At 38.6% G+C, this 21,621-nt stretch overlaps 1 protein-coding gene across 3 annotated transcripts in view; it reads left to right on the top strand.

Moving 5' to 3' along the window:
- Window positions 1-21,621, top strand: part of TAFA1 (TAFA chemokine like family member 1) — a 289,154-nt gene that overhangs the window by 233,348 nt on the left and 34,185 nt on the right. For 2 of the 3 annotated variants that reach the window (XM_042823583.1, XM_042823581.1), the window contains one exon: window positions 19,206-19,346. In XM_042823583.1, the coding sequence (XP_042679517.1) occupies window positions 19,206-19,346 (141 nt within the window). The remainder of the gene's footprint in view (window positions 1-19,205; window positions 19,347-21,621) is intronic. The other variant, XM_042823582.1, reaches the window with a different exon arrangement.

Genomic DNA, 21,621 nt, shown 5'->3' with positions numbered 1-21,621 from the left:
AGGAGAGACTTAGAAAGACTGATAAAGTTGATAGATTTTGTGACAGAGGGCATGGCAGAGAGTTTCACACGGACTAAGAAAACTAAATGAATGGGTAGCGTAAGGGTAGGTTGTCTTCTGTGTTGATGAAATCAGAAAAAAAAAAAAAAAAAAAGAAAGGAAAAATGCATACATAGAGAAAAAATCACAAAGGCTCATTTTAGCCTTGGGGCATCATCCTGCCTTTATACTCAGTGGAAAGAGATAGGCATTTAAATTGCCACCTAAATGACCATCTCTGGGCTAAAGCTAGTCCTTGTGCATGTCCCCCACAGTACTGTTCTGTAATTAAATAATAGCTGTTCAATTCAAAGACCTGGTTAATTGCTTAAGTAGAACATCTGCTCACTGTACACTACGGTTAACATGATGCAGTGTGTGATGTGGTTAGCAACATTGTTCTCAGGAAATGAATAATGGATTCATGAAGGATTGTGTAAGTGAAGAACCAGGGAAGGTGATGTTATCAAGATGTAAACTGCTGAGAGAGAAGAGCACCCAGGGGAATGTGTGGGGAATTGTTTCTAGTCACTAGCAGAGGGGTTAGAGACTGCACAATAGAGTGACAGGAGTTCAAGCCCAAAAGGACAGGAAGGAAATAGAGAAAGAGGCTGAGAATCATTAGAAAGAAAAGCTAGGGAAGTCTTCAGGGTGGTTCACCTGCGGTCGCCTACTGCTCCAGTGGTGGTGAGAGAGCCATTGGTCATCTGCTGCCACTGCAAAGGAGCTGCTGTGAAAGAACTGGCTATTGAAAACAACAGTGTCAGAGTGAAAGAGGTGTGCTCAAATGGAGACGGCGGAAATTCTTGCTTTAGCACACTGCTATAAAATGAGGTGGGAAATACCAGAGTGAATGCTGAATTCTTGAATGTTTTAATGAGAATCAAAGTCTGATGGGTTCACATCTCCCCTTCCATCACCAGATCTGAAGCAGCTTTAGTTTTAGTTTTAGATTTGAGACACAAGCAAGTAGGTCTGTGTGAGCAAAAATTGATGTGAGGTACAATACAGGAAAAGCTCACGAGGAGGCATGAAATAGAACTGCAGAATAATTTGCAGCTCTCTTAATGAGTGCAGTCAAAATATTTATGAAACTGATGTACAGAATCAGGATTAAGGTTCTTATTTATAGTGTGCAATATATATGAAATACACGGGGTACCATTAGTGCCAGAGACATAAAACAATATGGATATTTTGCCTGATCATTTGAGCATCATGTCTTTATATAGGATTAAAATGCTTCAGAAGGAATGGGAGCTCTTACTGCTTCTGATATAAGTATACAAGCTGTATTGTAATTGTCCCATTTATGGGCTTCTGTGATGCTCTTTTGAAGCCCTCATTTTTTACCAAGTCAGAAAGAGGGCAGAGCAGATGATGGACAATTGTTCTGATCTAGTTTGGCAGTGTTCATGCTCCACATTTGTACATGTTTAAGGGCCATTTAGCAGTGAACCTGGGATGGTCTGAGGATTTCTGGGATGGGCTGCAGATACAACCCTCACTTGAAGCCTAAGTAGAAAGGCATGGCTAGCAGGAAAAAAAGAAAAAATAGGAGGGTTGTTCTGGGAAATGTGCATAACCACTTTGACATTTCCTTCCTTGTTCTGTCCTGTAGCAGTGATGCTGGACAAGGCTGTGCAAGGCAGGCTGTCAGGTGGTAAATAAAATAGATGAAACTTTGAGTGTATACTTCTGATGGCATTTCGTAACACAAGTCTTGTTTTGAGAAAGCATGTCAAAACTGATGTCATTGGAGTACAGACAGAATACAGGAGATGGAAATGTGATGGTTTGCTCGGAATACAAATCCTACAAAGGTATATCAAATTCCCAATATATGATTTATGTAAGGAATACATGTCCTAAATAAAACGGTAATACTTTGCAGCAGGTTGCTATTTTTGGATGATTAGAAAAATGACCTCTGGGATGTAATAATCCTTAAGGGAGTTTTCCCCATTTGCTTCTCCAACCACTTTGCGAGCCCATGGAAAACTGTTACCTCATGTGCTGTGTGAGAAAGTCTCTCTCATTTGGCTGAACCTTCAGCTGCAGTCAGCCGTATCTCCTGGGGGCTGGAAGAGAGTGAGAATTCCTATTGCCATGACTTTCAGTAGCACACTGATCAAATGCCATTTTGGAAGTGCATCGCTTGTTCAGCATTCCTAGTAAGATTGTTTTTCCTGAAACTCACCTATTTTTTTGCTTCAAAACCATTCAGATTTGATTGTGAGCCGATATTAGTCACTGAGATAAGTTTGACAGTTTTTACAGTATTTTACAGTTGGGCAGCTCAGCTCAGTTCTGGGCTTTGGGGTTTACTGCATTGAGGAACAGTTGATTTCTTTGTCCTCTTCTATTCACTTAATTGTTATATTGCTGAGTTTCGTTACCTTTTTATTTATTTATTATGAATAAATTCAGACCTAAGGTAAACACTTTCCAGAATAGCAAATGATTGTAGGGCTCTGTTTCAGGGTCTACAACTGAAATTCCTAAATAGTGCCCGATTTGCAGCCTATTAATCTTTAACCTTTTCCAGCACTTGGGTGTCTTAGCATATCTTCAAGTAGACACCCCAAATCAATAGCTACTGCAGAATTAGGTATTCCCTTAGCTCTTGGGGTCAGTGAAGAGCTGTTTTGTTCACAGGAGTTAAGTGCTTACTGCAGTCTACAGGCAGAGAGGTGTGGAGCAGCTGCTAGGAGTGGGATCAGGTGTTCCAAGGACTGTCCCATGCAGGAGCTGCCCTTATAGCTATCATTTGCTGCTCCACAGAGGCTAAAAGCACAGCCACAAGTTTTTCAGAAACAGAAGTACACACATTCCTTGATGATATACATGTACTTTCTTACAGTTTATATTTTTTCTGTATGAATTCTGAACAAATTTCAAGCTCTTATTTTTATTCTTCTCCAGAAGCACCTTTCATACTAAAAACTCAAATAATTATGAAAGAAAGAGTGAGAAAACATTCTGTTTATATAAATCCATTAATTTCAGAGAAATCACACAATGCTGTGCTGGGACCATTTGCTGGTTTAACTCCATAAGAAGTGTTCTAACTCATGCAAAGAAGTAAGAAATGTATAATGCCATCTTGAATCACAATGTGGTGCAGTCTTCTCTGGGGTGGGACATGAGGCCCAAAAGCAAAACTAAAATCAATTCCAGGAATAAAGAAATGGGTATATTTGTTTGGAACTATGTCATGAATTTATGTGCAATGCAGTTATCCAGGTCAGAATTCTGCCCCTATTCCTACACCTTTATTTGCCTTCAGCATCATAGTTTTTAAGCATCTCCCATGAGTGAAAGACACATTAATGTTGCTATATTCTTTGCCCAATGGAAATAAGATATTTCTGTTTTATTCTTCATTGTAATTCTTACAGCATACAGAAGAGTATGAGTGTTATCTGGCTTAGCTTTACAGGGGGAAACCAGGTAGAGAGATTGGTTCTCCTGTGTCTGAATGTTCCTAGTTCATCTGGCAATATGATTCAGCTGTTTGAAGCTCGTGTTTCCTTTCACACACACACACCAAATCCACCTCCTGTCAGGAGGTGACAAATAAGACTATAATGAATATCATGGTATGATGTCTGGGTAAGGCAATCCATAATTCTGTGCAAGACTTTCAAAAATCTGTGGGGTAACCATAAACCTGGCTGTCTTGTAGGACTGGTTCAGTGGATGATATTTCCCAGAAAATAATCCTGATGAGATGATATCTGCTGCTTTGTGGAATTACTGGGTTTTCTTGGGACACTGTTTCATTCTATCTATAGGGAATTTGGCCAAAACAAGACAGTAGATTTCATCTTATATTGCTTGCATCTTTTTCAATGATGAATGCCATTATCTTTTGTAAAAATGTCCTTTTTTTTTTATAATCTACAGCCAAAAATATCTATGAGTTTAGTGTTAAACATCCACGTTAACAAAACCTATATTCCTTCAAGCAGTGCAGTTTTACACTTCTTGTTTTGTTCTTTGTTTTTATGCCAAAGTCCCTGCTCTGCCTCTGGAGAATCAGAAACAAAGCCACAAAACCTAAAGCAGTTGACTGGGAGGCCCAGTAAGTTAGATAAGTGGAAGAAGGGAGCAGAGATATCATCAGTCCATCACGCTGATGACCATCTGATGAAATTCACAGCATGATGAAAGTGAGGGTTGGTGAGTGAGCAGCAAGAGCTAAAAGCTTGTTTGTCTGGGGACATTGATCAGTGCATATTTTCAATCTTCTTAAATATCATCTCTTTTGAAGCAGTCACAGCTAGTAATTTATTTAGGACACAAAACCTTTAACAGAAAGAGGGATTAATCTTGGAAGAAAACTAACAGAGACAACAGCTTTGTGCCATTTCTTTTGTTTGTATAATTAATGTTCAACATTAAGCGTCCACTCGGCAGATGCATGCATGGTACCAGCAAAGTAAATTCATTCAAATGCAAACAGTTTCTCTTGTATTGTGTTTGGAACTGTATGGTACATTTGTTCAGCTCCCTGGTAATACTTTAAAAGCTAATTACTTTGAAAAGTAAACAAGTATGCAAATATACATCAAGAAGTGCCATTTGGTTGTTTTTGAGGTTTGGGGCTGAAATGAACCAAGAAGCAAGAACCATGAGTTTGCTGAATTCCTGACAGAGCTGCATTTTCTGTTTTCTGCTGTAGCTCTCTGCAGTAGTTTTTTCTATTGTCAGTCTCCTCAATGCTTTCCTTATCCTACCCAGTTTTAAAAAAATCAGAATCAATGCTTCAAGATTGTGCATATTTTCAGCTGAAGCAAGTCAACAAAACTGATAGTGGGAAGGAAGGAGATGACAAACACCCAGGAGATTTGATCTGTTTGCAGTACTTGTTAATAAATTGAGTGGACCTCACAGATAGTTTATCTGTGTTGGCTGGGAATGATAGGCTTTGGATCTCTGCAATGAAAACATCAAGAAACAGAGCAGGGAAGGAGAACGAGATATCTGGGGCAGCTGTGTTCTGCTGTGCTGAGATGAAAGGTCCCAGGCTTAAGGATTCCCTCCCTAACATTGCCACTGCGGAAGCTCAGGACCATAGATGTTACAAGCACGCGTGCTTTCTGCTCTGTGCCCTCTTCACTGACACTGTTATCTTAGATGTAAATGAGGGGGAAGAGATACAGGTTTGCACTTCATTGGTTTCTAGTGATGCCAAGCATCCTACTTGCTGAGGTGATGGCAGTGAATCATATGTGTTCATGTACCCTCACTGTTCCTGCCTGGATCTGAGAGGCCCCCTGCTCAGCTTTGCTCCACACAGGTCCCCATCAGTAGAAAGGGAACTGCAGTTGCCCCCCAATGCCACACTCAGTGGTATTGCATGATATGGTTCCCCATGGATATGGTTCCCTGTGCATAACCAGCAAATAGGAGGACAAAATTTAATCCTTATAGATCTAGCCAGAACCTTAGATTTTCCAATGATAAAACCATGTCTGTAATACTTAGATACTCACAAAGGCAGATAAAACAAACAGTTAATAACCTTGATAAATGGAAAATCCTGGTCCACGTTCTTATGTGAGCAACCAGATTATTAAATCCCTCACTCAAAACCTGGGGCAAGCAGCCTTACTTCTTCTGATAAAGCAATTATTTAGGACCAGTGCTATCTCACCAAGATAGGAAAGCTCTCACAAGAAAGGCCATCTCTTGGTTTGAGAAACAGCAGCCATTAGATTTCCCTTCCAGAACCATTAATTCTCTGGAATGCCCGTGGTATGAAACTGTGATTGCATATCAGTCGTTCAGAACTGTTATTAAGTCTACAATTTCAGTATGGCTAAACGTTAGTAACTGCTGTGAAAAGTATCTGATCCTGAAAGTATAAATACATATATTCGGGCATTGTACAGGTAAGTTGTCCCACAGAGTGAATTATGCTTTCCAAATAAGAGAAGGGCTAAGATCAAAGATGGAAATGGCATAAATGAACTTTATAATGATTTCGGTAGCTTACCTCCCCCAGAGAATATGTAAATTATTGTAATGTATTTAGACAAAATTTGTGTTTTTTTCTGGGTACGCTAGTATATAAGAGCAAGGTTTTCTTCGATGTTTTCTGTGGACTTCTTTCTGTGGTGTTTGAAATAAGACCCACGTCCTAAAGCTATTATTGTAGCAACATGGATTTTCTGGCTGCATTACTTGTTCACAGATGGTTAGCCTTTGACATGGCAATGAGATTGTTCACTTCTGCAAGATGTTAGCACAGATCAATAAGAAAACTGTCTTACAGCAAGAACACCTGTTTGTCAACCAAGCCTGCCTTTAAGGTATTACTGATATTACATTTTTGTTTGTTCAGTGGAGAGCCAGTAGCTTCCTGGCTGCGAGGTTAAGAATCCCTCTTTGCTGGTGTGGTGTTTGTTAGCAGTAAGAAGAAAACTTTCTTTGGAAAAAGATACAAACCCACATCTCTGTGCTGTTGGATATCAGAACAGGTTAGGCTGAAAACTCTGTTCCCCTTACTCCATTTTGAGCCACAGGTACGGGTGCTAGTTCTGAGCCAAGCAAGAAAATGCCTTCATCTTTTGAGTTTTAAAATAAATATTTGGGAATTGCTTTATCCAGGTTGTGGTCTGGCTTTATCCAGATATGTACCCATCTATCTGTCATGTTTAAATATGTTTTGTGACAGATGAGTCATAATAAAAAGGATCTGAAAAATTTGAAAAACAGGCCCAGAAAATAGTACAAGTGGAACTGAAAAAATGTGAGCTAATAAAGCTGGGGAAAAGAAGTGTTCAGCTATTGACACTGGAAAATTGTTAGCTGTTACAATGGAGAAGAAAAAGCCAGAATGTGGTGGTGTTTTGTCAAAGAGCAGGGATAGCTTCCTGAGTTGCCTGGTTGTGAGCACTGCTGGAGAGCACGGAGCACCATTTCAATTAGATATGGTGTTCCTCTTCCACCCTCAGACTGTTGGCTAGTTTTTTCTATTACATGGCATCTGTCTCTATTTCTATTGCTTGTTTTCCATTCCTTGTCTGTCTCCATACAGCCTAAGCAGTAACAGATAAATGCCTGTGTAAATTTCAGTTTATACGCTGATGCACAAATATTTTTGAAACTTGATTAACTCATGTTTGTTGTCTGTGTTTAGCTAACAATACTGTACTGAAGAACAGACTGGAGATAAATGCTAGGTTGGGAAAAGAGGGCAGATTGCCTGTCTTAAAAGGAGATAATAATACTCCTTAACTTAAGAGCGCTGAATTTTTATTACTGGTTAATAATAATGTTATTATTATATAGTAGAATCCTAAAACCATCAGTACCAGTGATGTCAATGATGCAGAGAAGAGCAATAGACATAATTAAGGTGACGGAGGCAGGCTTATGAAGAAAGATGAAGAGAAGCAGCAAATGCACAGCTTGGCTAAGTGGTGATAATGATGATGGGGTATGTGATGACCATCTAAAATGTATCTGACATCTGTAAACACAGAATGGGGAGTAGTGGTGTTCAGTTGGTCATAGCATTACAATTAGAGTTAATGAGCAATACAGAGCAAAAGAAAACACAGAATATTTTTTTTTCGCTTTTCAGCCCAATAGTGGATCACATTAAATGCTGGAATGTTGTCTTCCGAGGATCCCTTGTTGCACCAGCAGAAGCCCAATTGCTTAAATAATGTGAAAATAAATTGAGCAAGATGCTCATGAGTGTGCAGAGCGAAGCACTTAGTTACTGAGAAAGGAATGGGCAACTTGACCTCTTCTGCTTATAATTTCTAAACCTTTATTAGAAAGAATTGGCAGAGATGCCCTGTTGTATGTAGTATGCAGGTATTTTTCATTTTTTCCAATGTCAGCCCATTTAAATTAAATGCTACTCAAAATTTTCAAGATTGGAAACACAGGTGAGAAGGGAAAGGGGAAGCTGAACTGAGAATGGAGAAAATGAAACTGCCCAGAATGATGAAGTTTCCCAAATCTGAAGACCACTCAGCACAGTTTAAGTAGTTGATGCTCCAGTTTCCTTGGTTGGCTATACAGGAAAGAAACTGAAATTCACTAAAAAGAAATGAACTGTTTGAATAATAATCCCTTTGAGATAGGGATTTTTTCTGGATTTGAAATGTATTGATGTTTGCCAATGGAGTGTCAATATTTTTCACAAACAGTGCTTTAGTTTAAAAAAATATCCACTTAAAAGGCAGCTATTAATTAAGAAAAAGCCTACCTCAAACTCTCAGAGATAGTATTTGGATGAATACTGATCATTATCATGGGTAAACAGGAGAAAGAAAAATACTCACATATTCTGCCTGGCCTCTTTGGTTCTGTGCTCTCAGCACACTGCTGCTGTTTAACTAATAAAAAAAATAAATTAAAATGAATTTCAAGCCAACACTGCAATGTATCACACATTGCTTTGAAAGTAGGAAATTATGTGCTCACTAGACTTCATGTATTTCCACTCAAGTATGCAGCCCTTTTTATTTGTATTGTAAGGGAATGGAGTGAACTGAATTGCACATGTATTCAAAGAAGCAGTACAAATCTGAACAGGAGCCAGATGATCAATTATCAGGAGGTAGTATTGTATTGTGTTGTTCACCAGGAGCTTCAAGAGAGACGAGAAAGAAATTGTCAAAGAGAGAAGCATTCAATGCAGTTACAAAAAAGGTAAAAAGAGAGAACCAGAATAAATCATGGCTTGAATTGTGTGCTGAGAGCTGGAGCGGAAAGACAGAGCAAATCAAGGTGACAGGAAATAAAATATTGCTCATCAACAGCAACAGAGAGGAGAGAGACATCAAAACTCGGAGACTTGAGATAAAAGGCAGCTTGGGGTAGAGACTGCTCAGAAATGTACGAGAAAAGAGGGCTTAGGAGTGACTGAATCAGTTTGAGAAATGAGAAATCTATCAGACTTGTTCTGTTTGAAATTAACGTCACTGAAACAAAGCAAAAAGAAGCAAATACAAGGAAGCAAACGTTATAATGAGACCAAAAAAGTGCCTCAAAGTAGTCCTCATCTTCAAAACATTTTTGAGGAGGAGGCAACCGCCTTTCCACTAAGACTTCTCATGGAAGTAGGCACAGTGAAGAGATGAAAATTGAGAGGAGAAAGGCTGAATCCCACATCATCTTCTGAAACCCACATCACCTTCTGCATCTCTCCCTCATACTCAAACCTATTCCGGTACAGATTAGACATTAAACAGTTAAATTATGCTTCAATCTGGATTTAATAGATTATTCTGACAAAGAACATTTTAAAACTCATCAATTTATAACCCTAGCAGATTAGCCTGAAAATTAAAACATTGTTCTTCACGTATCGGGCCTGTAACATTTCCTTAAGTATTTAACTAAATACAGTTCAGTAATGAACATGCTATAAATTCCTTAGGCTGCAGAATATAAGATTCATCTATAGACAATACATATGGCTACAGATAATACATACGGTGTGAAACACCTTCCAATGCAAAACCAGCTGATTGCTTCTGGTCCTTCACCTCCACCCTCTGTCCCTCTGTGCCACTGCACAGTCACTTCCTGGAAAAGGGATCATTTTCTACTCAAGTATGAGACCAGCTGCTGGTCCAAACGATATGAATGGCTCTAGAAATATATGGGATAGAATAATGTGCACACTCATGCACTGAGAAATGACTGCTTGACATTGTGTGGCTGCAATGGAGTACAGAATTTACTGCTACTGCTCATGTCACACAGCACCTGTACAATGACATTTTCATTACATATGCCGTAACTTACGGACCTTTGTTTTGTTATTCATGAATTTTCTAGCAGGTGGTCAACCCCATTGACAAAAAAAGTTACTGCCACTATAGCAAGACAGCCTATCTATGAGAGATTCCATTTAAAATGTCTAATCTTTGATGCCACTCTACATGTTGGTCAAATTCTCTCAGTCCTCTTCCTCATTGTTATTTTATTTATTGCCATTCTGTGGAAGATTAATGCAGCTTCTGCACTGGTAATAATTCTCTAGATCAGTTTGTCCTCAGTATCTATGCATTCCTGGCTCTCCATCACTGTACATTCTTTACGGTTCACATTACTTTCACCACCCCTTATCTAACTACTTCATAAAAACCACCTCGCACATTTTTAAAGCATGACAAGAACATTACCATAAACTATGTTACTCTGCTCAGTAAACACATCATAATCTCTCCATAGGCTAATCACCTTAGTGGATAAAATTATCTGGGGATGAATTTATTTACAGCAATCATGTCAAAAGACAAACTGTGTAGAATCGCATGGTTCTGCTTTTTGACAAGTTTAACGACCCTGCATCATTTTGTTTCCACTGAAAATCTGGATTTTAAAATTGGTTATTGATGATCTTTTAAATTGTTTTTTCATTATCGATGTTTTCACAAATTCCTAAGTGAGAGATTTTCTAGCTTTGTATGAAACATGCAAAGGATAAATTATGAATATAGCAACAGCAATTTGGAGTCTCTTTTGAGATGGATGGGAAAAGGAGTATAGTTTACTAGTTTGAAGAAAGCTGCAAGCATTGAATAAAAGGATCGGTCATTTTGAAGATCTAGAAACACCACAGGCATAGAATAACATCTCAAAACTTTCTCAGCAATGGCTTTTCATGCATACTCCCATGTTCATCTCTCAACATCTGCGCCTCAATCACGTATTTCTTACCAGCTTAATTATTCCATCTGAAAAGAGTATGATCCTATCTTTCACTGTGTCTGTTTACTAAGACTCATTCCATTTGACATCCATTCTTTGGATTGCTTTGCAGTATCCTGTGGTTCAGCTCAATTTTCCTGTTAGGACATTTTCAAGCCTAATTCCTGTACAGATTTTGTCTGCACTCTGTCACGGAATTGGAGATGGCAATAGCAGGATAGTTCATTTCTCCACAGCTTTGTTAGCACCATAGGTCTTTTCTGTCTCTAGCTTATACTTCTGGCTGCAGTTTAAGTTATGGAAGGAGCACTGCCTGAATGCGGGTGTAGTACATTTTCCCCATATTATATTTTTAGATCCTCTCTGAAGAATCAAATATTAAACTTTGCAAACCACTCAAGCGACAAAGGACAAGATTTCTGTAAAGATTCAAGATTTTCTGATCACGTTGTCCAGGCTGACATCACTTAGTCACAGAAATCCCATTTACAAGTGATACAGAAATTCAGTGACAATTCGAATCATGGTGCCTATTACTCATTTTTGTATCAAACTTAAGTTCTCTCAAAAATAATATTCCTCTCTTTCTGAGCTGTCAAAGCCCTGCCTCTTCAGATATGTCTCTTAATGTCACTCAGGAGCTGTACATTTTGCCAAAACTTCTAATTTCTTGAAGTTGCTGTAAGCTGATCTCCCTTTGAAGTAGAAAAATCTCATTAAAAGACTGAAGATCCCCACTAAGAGGACATTGGATTCTTGGCTGCCTCGTGGGTTACATCTCTGCCTTTTGTAGTTCATCTATACAAGAATGTTAATAGTACCTATTACAATTCACTTTCAACACTTCCTGTGACAAAAAAGCAATCAGACATACAGGATATGTGCATGGCCCTCTGCAGGCAGCACTGCACTGCTGCCTATCAGGAACAGCACACACACACAATAGGTGGGATTTTCTCCTAAATTCTGTCATTTAGACATGAGTACACAGGCATGCAAAATCACAACCAAATCTACCAACAACTTTACTTAAAAGCTAGAAGCTCCTCATCAGCATTCCTCCCCAGTCCCTCTTGCCCCGTTGTCCTGCTGCACCCAGCTCTGGTTATTGCGCTGCCATTTGAAATGCAGTGTGCCAGAGGCAGGAGCTGCTCGAAGCCTGCCTTGTTTTCCTGGATACCATTTTTCCTTTGATTCATCTTTAAGAGATTTCTTTTTTTTTTTTTAATATGCATAAGAATAAGGTTCTGTGTGAATTTCTCAGGAGATCAATTTGCAAGGCTCTTTAGTAGAAAGACTTATTCTCTAGTGTGTATATTGGTTTGATATGGAAATCCATAAGCCTGCCCTAGATCCTCCCACATCTTATACACTGGTGTGCTCTGCGTTTTCTTTGTGAATTCGAGAGTAGAATCCATACTGTATCTCCTTTTCAAAAAATACTTATTTTTAATTTCTGTGAATAAACCAGCTATTGTGGATCAGAGTCTATTCCGAGTGTAAGTATAAGAATCTGTAAATCTCCCAGATAAAAAGCCTCCTGTGGCTGATGGGAGAGCATTAGTAGAAAATTATAAAAGGCTACAAATCCATGTGTTAATTAGAGCTTTGCATATCCCTGCTTTCGCTATTATACTAAATGGGAAATAAAATACAAATGCAACAAAAAAAAAAAAAAAAAAAAAAGAAATGAATTAGTATTCAAATGAAATATTAACATTCCTTTGAACAAAATACTTTAAAGACAGTGTTTTCTTCTCGTTGTTCTGGATTTTTTTTTTTTTTTTTTTTGGTAGAAAAGTTTGATTTCATGGAAACGGCCCTTTCTGTCAAAAAGGGTCTCAGAAAATTAACTTTGAGCACAGTAAATAATCAGAGATGTTTTTGCTGAATGCACATTGCCCATCTTAGGTTTTGAATTCTAACTCTAAAATCAGTGAAAGCTTTTACCTCTAATGCAATTTGCTCCAGCTGTAGAGGACCTGCTTTGCCCAGCAGTTCATGCTCAGACTCAGATCACATGTGCCACAGGTCAGTGTGAACCAAGAGGATTAGTCTGATGAGAAATTAGGGTCATTGTATCAGTGATACAGGAATTAGGGCCCTGAACCAAGAGGACAAATTGCACCACCCACCAGGAAAGCTGAGCTGTGATCTCCACAAGTATTCTTTAAATGATCAGATATCGTAATAAGCTTCAGTAGCAGCTCGAAATAAGTCAGGATCATAGGATCATTAAGGCTGGAAAAGATCACTAAGATCACCAAGTCCAACCCCAATCCATCGCTACCAGCCCGCTGACCACGTCCCTCAGTGCCACATCTCCATGGCTATGGAACACCTCCAAGAATGGTGACTCCACCACTCCCTGGGCAGCCTATGCTACTGCCTCACATCTCTTTCTTGTAAGGTTTTTTTCCAGTATCCAACCTAATGATGTGAATCTGTCAGAAACCAAATTTTGTTACTTCCTTGTGGAAATACTTGTTCTGATCTTTTGCAAACAAATAGCATTTTCATTGCAGGAGACACCCTCTGTCTCCAGAACTCTCTCATAGCAACAATGTTCGCAAAAATGATATCCCAACCTAAAACCTAAAACTTAATGATTCACAGTGGGAATTGTGTGTGTTGCATAGAGTGCTCCACACTGAAAATAGTGTATGTTCCACGTAATGACAAAGAAAATACTGAATATTAATGAAAATGTAAATATAAATTTAGGAAACTGAACACTGCAGCCTATTCTGATCCCCAGGGCAAAAGTAATGCAGTGTATAACCAGGAGGCACACAGAACACGTGCAGGGAGTTACAAATACCACCCTTACTGCAACGCTGCATATAATTAGTAGCCCATGAATCTATTTATGTCAGTTATCGTAATGGGCAAGAATTTAATATGAATTAGAAACCTGGGTTCTGGTTTAACACTACCATTTTATACTTTCATTCATTTTTATTTTTATTTTTGAGGGTACCTTTGTGTTATTAAATGTTCATGGGCCCAATTCAACTGTTCTGTAACTTGGTGAGCTGTAGTTATCCTCCCTCACCAAAATGAATAGCAACCCTGCTTGCTCTGCAGCCATTGTCACTGTATGTGAAGAAATGTGTCCTGTAAACTTGAGCCTACTCTTTCTGGTGCAGAAACAGCGTGTCAGAGAACGATATGTAAAATAAAAATGGGAGTATAATTGCAGTGGGGCTATGATGAGTTTTTTATTTGTTCACTGATGAAGTGGCTCACGGAGTAGCATGGGGACTTCGTTTTTCCATTTGTATGCGAATTGCTGTTAGAAGCAAAAATGTTCCTTTGTAGGTAATAGAGTAGTGGCTTATTATTTCTTAGAGTAAAGTAAAATATGATATTTTCCCCTGAGCACAGTGTAGTCTGTGGTTCTGGCACATTAGCTGGCATAAACATTTTGATTAAAGCGTATGAATGTATTAATTACACCTGGGAAGTTTCCAAAGCTTATTCAAACTACAAACTTCAAACTGCTGCCCCCAGATCTGAATCCTTTTTAGAAACCATCACAGCATTACCTTTTTGTTCTCTAGGATGTTTGTATAAAGACATGATGTGGCAAATGTGCAATTTTTTTTATCCTGTGGTTTCTGTAAGCACTTGTGCAGTGCATCTGTAAGCATCTGAAGAATTTTTGCTGTCATGTCATTGGTTTTTTTCACTCTGAAGAACTTCAATTCTGTTTAAAGTTTTCTGTGACCGCCCCTAGGTATAGCAGTATCTGCATATACTTTAGCACTTTTCAGAATAATGTCACTGGGTGTATGATTTCACATAGGATGATAGCACTGGAACAGACTTAACTGAGGTTGTATAAATAAGTACAGCTATCAAGTCTAGTCATATTTCTAGTAAGATGTCTGGAAATGTTGTTAGGATTTGATCCATAATGATCTCCATTGTTCACTTTCCTATAGTTACCACATATGGTATAACAGAGGGCAGAATATGACCAGCAGAGCATATAAGTTGTCTGGGTATCACTGTTTTTCTGAAAGAAACAAACGATTTCTCATAACAACCTTCAGCTGAATCAGGTTGTGTGATGCATTGAAGATGAGATGGAAACAAATGCAACAGAGGGTCTGAATTCTAAAATCACTGGGCATATGACCCCAAAAAGAAAGGCCTATCTTATCTATCAGCTGCCTCTGCCTCTGCCAAACAGCCCAAGAAGTCTCACCGAAGTGCTGCTTTGCTCATGCATTCATGCACACACGCATTCATTACGACTGACCTGCCCTAGGAAGGTCCATTAAATGGAGCTCATTTCAAGCACAGATGGTCCTGAATAGCTTAATGTCTGCCTGGTGGCCAGAATAAGTGAATTCTTGATGGTCTTAGACTTCTGATCACATACATGCAGCCAAGGAGGAAATGAAAACATGTTTATCATTTTGATAAACAACCTTTCTCATTGCTGCAGGATGCTCAGTGCAACTCAGTAGAGTCAAATACTATTAAATTGTCATCACTGTCAAAGAGAGAACGTATAAGTTTTGCTACCTGAGTCATAGTTAATGACTTGCACAATGTATAACACAAATCAGTAATGCTGTTTTTCCTTTTTTATGTTTGTTTACTGATAAGTTCAGGCTCTGCTAGAATACAGAGGCAAGTTATAATTTTGAAGTGCAAAATATGCTTTTATTATTACCTCTCAGCTAGAGATATAAAGAACGGAGATGACTAGAAGATGGCTTCTTGGCTTCTGCCAGGCATGCACTCAGTGCCTGTAGCTGATTAGGTGTTTTAAATCACAGCCATCCGCTGTAGGTTCATACTTACGATAAAATATTTCACTCTGTGGTGTGTAAACTCAAGGTGGCTTTATAACTGAGATAAAAAATGAACGTGTTTTCAGGAGTTAGATGTCTTCCAATTAGAATTAATCCATTTGCAGGCAGTAGCAAACAGTTGTCCCTGTCCTACAGTAAGAATGATAGGTAATTTCTACACTTTAATATTTGAGCTTATGCAGAATAAAGACTTCCAGGAAGCTAGGACATCTGAGGATGGTCATAATGCCACAGACAGTTGCAATCCTTGGTAGTCCAAATTCCTTTCCAGAATTTGATTCTGTCCCTCTTGCTTAGATAGGTAGCAAATTCCCAAATTTCACGGCATCCTGAACTGAGTGCTTAGAAGCAGTCATCTGCTCTTCCTATCAAGTCCTGCTAATGACTGTTGTCAAAAAGATGTAAGATAGGACATTTCTGTTCATCTCCAAAGTTTCTTGAAGAAAGAGCAAAACTGCTCCTGATTCCGATGCATTTCTAATCTTCCCAATTTCCTGCAAGAGGGGAAATAGCAAATAAGCAACCAAACAAAGCTATTTCTCTTGCCTTCTTAAGCAACCACCTCATGGGATGTAGCTGTCAGCAAGACAGTCATAGCACTCTTAACTGAGATGTGTTTAGGGTGCTTTCCTCTCCTTTTAAAATCAATGGAAAATCCCCAATTGACTTAAATGAGTTGGATAAGGCCATTATTGTAGAAACAAAGCCAGAAGACAGACTAACTCAGTAGACCATAAACTGTTGAAAAAAAGAAAAGAAAAGAAAAAGAAGCGTTATTTCTCTTGTTTGTGACAAAGATTCAAACTTCCACTGCACTCCGACTATCAGGTCGATAATCCACATTGTCATTTAAATTCCTAAGTATTCTTTTGTATACATTCCCAGATGGGAATGGCTTCCAAAGAGAAGTTTGGAGTCAATAATCCATGTTCTTTAAAAGTCCATCAATTTTGAAATACATTCATGCAATATAAATATTTTTCTGTCTACCATCCAGGTCATCCCTAGTAGGCACTACAAAATGTCTTTGAGTATTGTTCCCTCTCTTTTTAAAAAACAAGTTGATATACCTATGAGATGTATATTTTTGTGTATAATATGAGCACTGAGCATATTGCTGTGATTTGTCAGAGATCTGCTGATGACAACTGGAAAGACAATAAAAAATAATATTCTCTGAATCTCTTCTCATTTCTATGAAATATTCCAGTTTCCAAATTTCAAAGGGTGCCCTTAGGGTTGAAATCCATAGTTACCCAGCAGGATTAAAGATGTCATTTTTGACTGGACACCAGTTTTGTTTCAATAAAATTTACTCCTCATGTGAGAAGATCTTTAGTATTCAGTGTCAAGCCCTAGGCAGGTGAACAAAATGTGTTGACTCTCCAAATGCAATGCTTCTTGTGAACAGCATCTTCTTTTTCTTCCCTTTTAACTAAAAGTTGACATATGTAATTTCAACACTGAAACAGCAAACAGCATCAAGAGAGAACAAATGTCATCATGCACCTGCACTGCACAAACTATCTTTGTGTTTGCGGCGTGAAGTCCAAAATGTTCTGTGTTCACTGTTTAACTGGTAGTTTTATTAACAATTCACCTCTCGGCAGTGTGTAAGGTTGCTACTTCCATGCTACATCTCCCATGGAATGGTTTCAATGGAATTAATCTTTAATATTAAACCTGAGAAGCTCAAGCAACTAGAGGAATGGAAATAAGGGGAAAATATTTTTCTTTTGCTCAAGGAAAATATTTCCAGCTACGGTTCTGCTTGTGTTTCCATCCAAGAAACAGACACTGCAGAGAAAACTTCATAATGCATTGCACAATCTTTAGTCTTAGCAGTAGCATTACTGTGGGTATATTCTGATATTTTTATGGTCGGAACAATTAAAAGTTCCAATTAATGTACATAACTACCCAGTGGTAACAAAAGGGTTTTTACATTGCTTTTATAGTTTTGTTATGTTTTCCCACTCCTATGCAGCTACGCACTTGTAGTTAAATTCTTTACTGCTGCAACAACTTGAGCTTCCACATTACAATTAAAGGTGTTATAAAGCTCATCAACCACAACCCATTATTTTGAACAGATAATCAAATGAGAAAGACTAGCTCATGTGGTTATTAGTACTCATACAGGAAATTAATAGAGGAAATGAAGCTTTTAGTTTATTCACAGATATTTACCAGACAGTATACATAATCTAAAATTAGAAATACTTATTACCACATACATTATTTTTATTGTTGTATGTGCAATCAATAAAATCACAAATCCTTCTTCTCTTAGGACATGACCATAATGAGTCAAACAGTGTGAATGTTTTTATGGCTTTCAATATGATTTGGATGGGGGAACAGGGAGTTTATGTGAAGAACTATTTCTTAGAAAAACACAAGGATTTGGGGCTGAGTTGATTGTCACAATTCCTCTTCCTCCAAAGAGACAACTAAACGACCTTTTGTCAAATAATGGCTTTCTGAATTGTTGGGATCTCTCTTCTGTGGTACCTACTGGCTTTCAAAAATCCCATGTCAGCAGATCAAATGTACCTAATAAGTAGTACATGCAGCAGCATTTCTTTCCAGATGAGGCAGTTATTTTCTGCAGTCTTGTCTCAAGCTTGCAGACTCATCAGTGCTTAACTCCAAGATCTTGCAACCCAAGCTCATGTACTTTAATGGGTGTTCACCAGCTTTGATGCACTGACTCATCCTGGAAGGCCAGATTCCTTCTTCACATCCAGATATGGGCCAGCATCTACACATGCTTACAAGCTCTCAAAGCTTTTTCAGTAAAAGGAGGAATGCCAAAGTGCCAATCCTTGCACTGTATTGCTAAGGTGAACAGGAATGGTACATGTTACAATTCACTTCTGTGTCTAGCGTATGCCACAGACACCAGGGATTCATAAACCCTATGACTTCATTTCTCTGCCTACCACTCCTTTGTGCACTCCATTCAAACAGATCATTGCAAATAGTCATAAGGAGCAATGAAGGAGAAGACAAATTAATCCTTGCCCATGATGACAGTATTTCTGGCTTTAAACTGCCCATTTTGTGAGTGGGGTAGTGGAGGGAAATGCTGTTGCACCGTTCTGTAGTTTGGAGAGGCTGATTATCACCCACTATGGACTGTGAGCTGGCTTAGAATCAAATACTTGCTAGATGGATGCCTATAACCCCCATCTTTGTACAGAATATTTGTACAGAGAATATCTGGGAGAAAGATCTTCCAGTATTACAAGCATAAAATCGTCCCAAAATTATTTCATTTATGCATGCAGCATAGGTAGTACATCACCTACATTTCCTCAGGCCCAGACTGTGACTTACTTCATTTTCTTAGTTCAAAAGTCTACAGATGTCAGAGAAGCTTTTAATACATGACAGGCAAAAAATATTGGTTCTTGAGGGTCATTAATCTGCATTTCCTATAGGAAGTATATCAACATCTGTCTTAGTAAGGGTCACAGTCAATGGGAGAAAAATAGCATTGTAGTAGTAGGGCTGTATAGAAGTCATGCAGAGAAAAGGACAATAGCACACTGGGTGCTTTGATTAACTACTTCTGCTCTTCCTAATCAGAAAGTCAATATTGTCTCTTTTTCTTTTTTCCCTTTTTTTTTCTTTTTCTGCCAGAAGGAGGAACGTGTGAAGTTATAGCAGCACACAGATGCTGTAATAAGAATCGAATTGAGGAAAGATCACAAACAGTAAAATGTTCCTGTCTACCTGGGAAAGTGGCTGGGACTACACGAAACAGACCTTCCTGTGTTGATGGCAAGTAGCTTCTCTTGTATATATATATGTACCTGTACCATCCAGTAAATAGCTTCAATTCTATAGATTTCACGTAGGAACTTTGCTGTGTTGTCTGTTCAACTCAACAGGAAAGCTGTGCACATGGATCACACCGAGGTTTACTCACAAAAATATGAGTAAAGCATTCAGTACAGCCACTCAGATCAGTGTAAAAGATATTGTGGCAGAATCAAGTCTTTAATAAATAACTGGATGAAATTATTCCTTGCATCACTTCAAGGGTATCTGAAGTGAGACAGAAGAATCAGTGGGTAATGTAGAATGGAGGACTTTGTAGACAAAGCTTAGTGGTTTTTACATTCAGTACTAAGAAGGTGAAAGACTGGGGGTACCTTCAAGAGATGAGAACCTAATGTTTTCTCAGCAAGCATTTCGGTTAAAGACTAAAAGAAAATATTGAATGATTTCAAAAAGGCTTTCAAAGTCTTAAGTGATGTGGCAGTAATCTGTGTCTTGTTAGTCTGGGAATGCCATTCAGCTTCTGAACTCATAACTAAAAATGCACTATGAATGGACCTCTGAAAGACTGCACTTTAATCCACATTGTGTCATTTTGTTATTGCTTAATTAACTCAATAAAAAGAAACTTTTCCACTGAGCACAGTCAAAAAAAAAAAAAAAAAAAAAACAACCATAGGTGAAATCTACCACTGATCTTAACCTGTACAGCTTTGAAAGGTCTCATGTTCTTCAGCAGGTCGTGAGAAAGAGAGGCACTGGGTTGAGCAGACACCATTAATTCAGATCTCATAATTCTGCTCAGAGGACAGGAGCTCAAAGAGTGCTGTGTTAAGAAAGCTGGGTGCAGGTGTGGACTGGAGCCTAATTGCTTTATCAGGATTACAATAAAAAGAAACGTTTTTGTCTGGAATTTTGAAAGGAGTTAAGGATAAAACAATGACTAATATAAAAGTGCAAAGCTAGTTCCATTGAAGTCACTGGTAAGATTCACAGTGACTTCAAAGCCCAAAAATGTGAACTACAAAGGAATGTCTTCCCTTTTCAAGTTTAGTTGTTGTAGTCAGACCATTGCTTCTTTTGAGAATGGCTGGTGAACAGTTCAAAAGCCCAATATGTTGCATATAAAAATTAATGGAATGGGCATTTCCTTTGGCCTTTGTTTTATCCCAGACTTTGCTTTGTGACTTGTGACATACTGAACGGTGTAAAGTCAGATCTTTGACCTGTTTGGTGCAAAAAACTTCCTGTCAGAGATCTGTAGATGGCAATACTTTAACTCACATGAAGATCTGGAGTTTGCTGTCTCTTTTTTACATGTGGACATTTACAAAGGTCGTGTACAGCTTGTTATCTTGTTCACCTACTGCAGCGAAAGGACAGAGACCTTTTAGCCACATTGGGTTTTACAGTGCGGATGATGTCCAACCACAATCCATCATTCAGAAAGCTTATTTGGATCCATTACTTTAGTGGGGACATTCAGGAACAGCAGTATAGTCTCAGCCAAACAGGTCAACCACTTTTGAGGTGAGAGGAACCAGGAGATACCATGTCAGCAGTCTGACTCATATTGGTAGTGATGATCTCCTTTAGCTTTGTGTATAAAACAACTTGAATCTCAGTCTTGCCCTGTTTATACCATTAGCCAAACTGTGACTTAATGGGATCAGAAGAAAACTTTTGGAGTTTCTCAGTCCAATAGCATCAGAAAACACATCAAGGTCAATGCTTGACTGTTTGTTGCAAACAGAATCGCAATCAGAATTGCTCCACACACACACAAAAAGGCTGTTTTTATTTTACTTTTGCTTTGTTACTACTCAAAACACTTCCTTAAAATACATGGCTGGGGGCTGCTTGAGTTTTGGTGGTTCTACCAGATTTAGCATTGTTAGAGGTCTGATAACTTCAAACAGGCTTTAAAATAACTTTGTTACAACAGCATCAAACGTGAAGGTTATACCAATGCTATCACATTTGAGTCAGGACTGTAATGTCCACCCATCATTCTTCTTTGACCTAATCTTCATGCAAAATTGATGTCACCTTTCTGAACAGGATAAGATTTTCTTTTCTGGCACAAATCAAGCTGGCTGGGTGAACCAGAGAGCAACAATGAGCAAGTGAACTGATTTGTACACTCAACTCATGTCTTCCCCTTTCCCCTTTCCCCTTTCCCCTTTCCCCTTTCCCCTTTGCCTTTCCCCTTTCCCCTTTCCCCTTTCCCTTTCCCTTTCCCCTTGCCCTTCCCTTCCCTTCCCTTCCCTTCCCT

This window comes from Centrocercus urophasianus, unplaced genomic scaffold, assembly GCF_019232065.1.
Source record: "Centrocercus urophasianus isolate 14NV4802_14NV808 unplaced genomic scaffold, USGS_Curo_1.0 seq_22, whole genome shotgun sequence".
NCBI lineage: Eukaryota > Metazoa > Chordata > Aves > Galliformes > Phasianidae > Centrocercus > Centrocercus urophasianus.
This window is presented reverse-complemented; position numbering and strand designations above follow the sequence as displayed.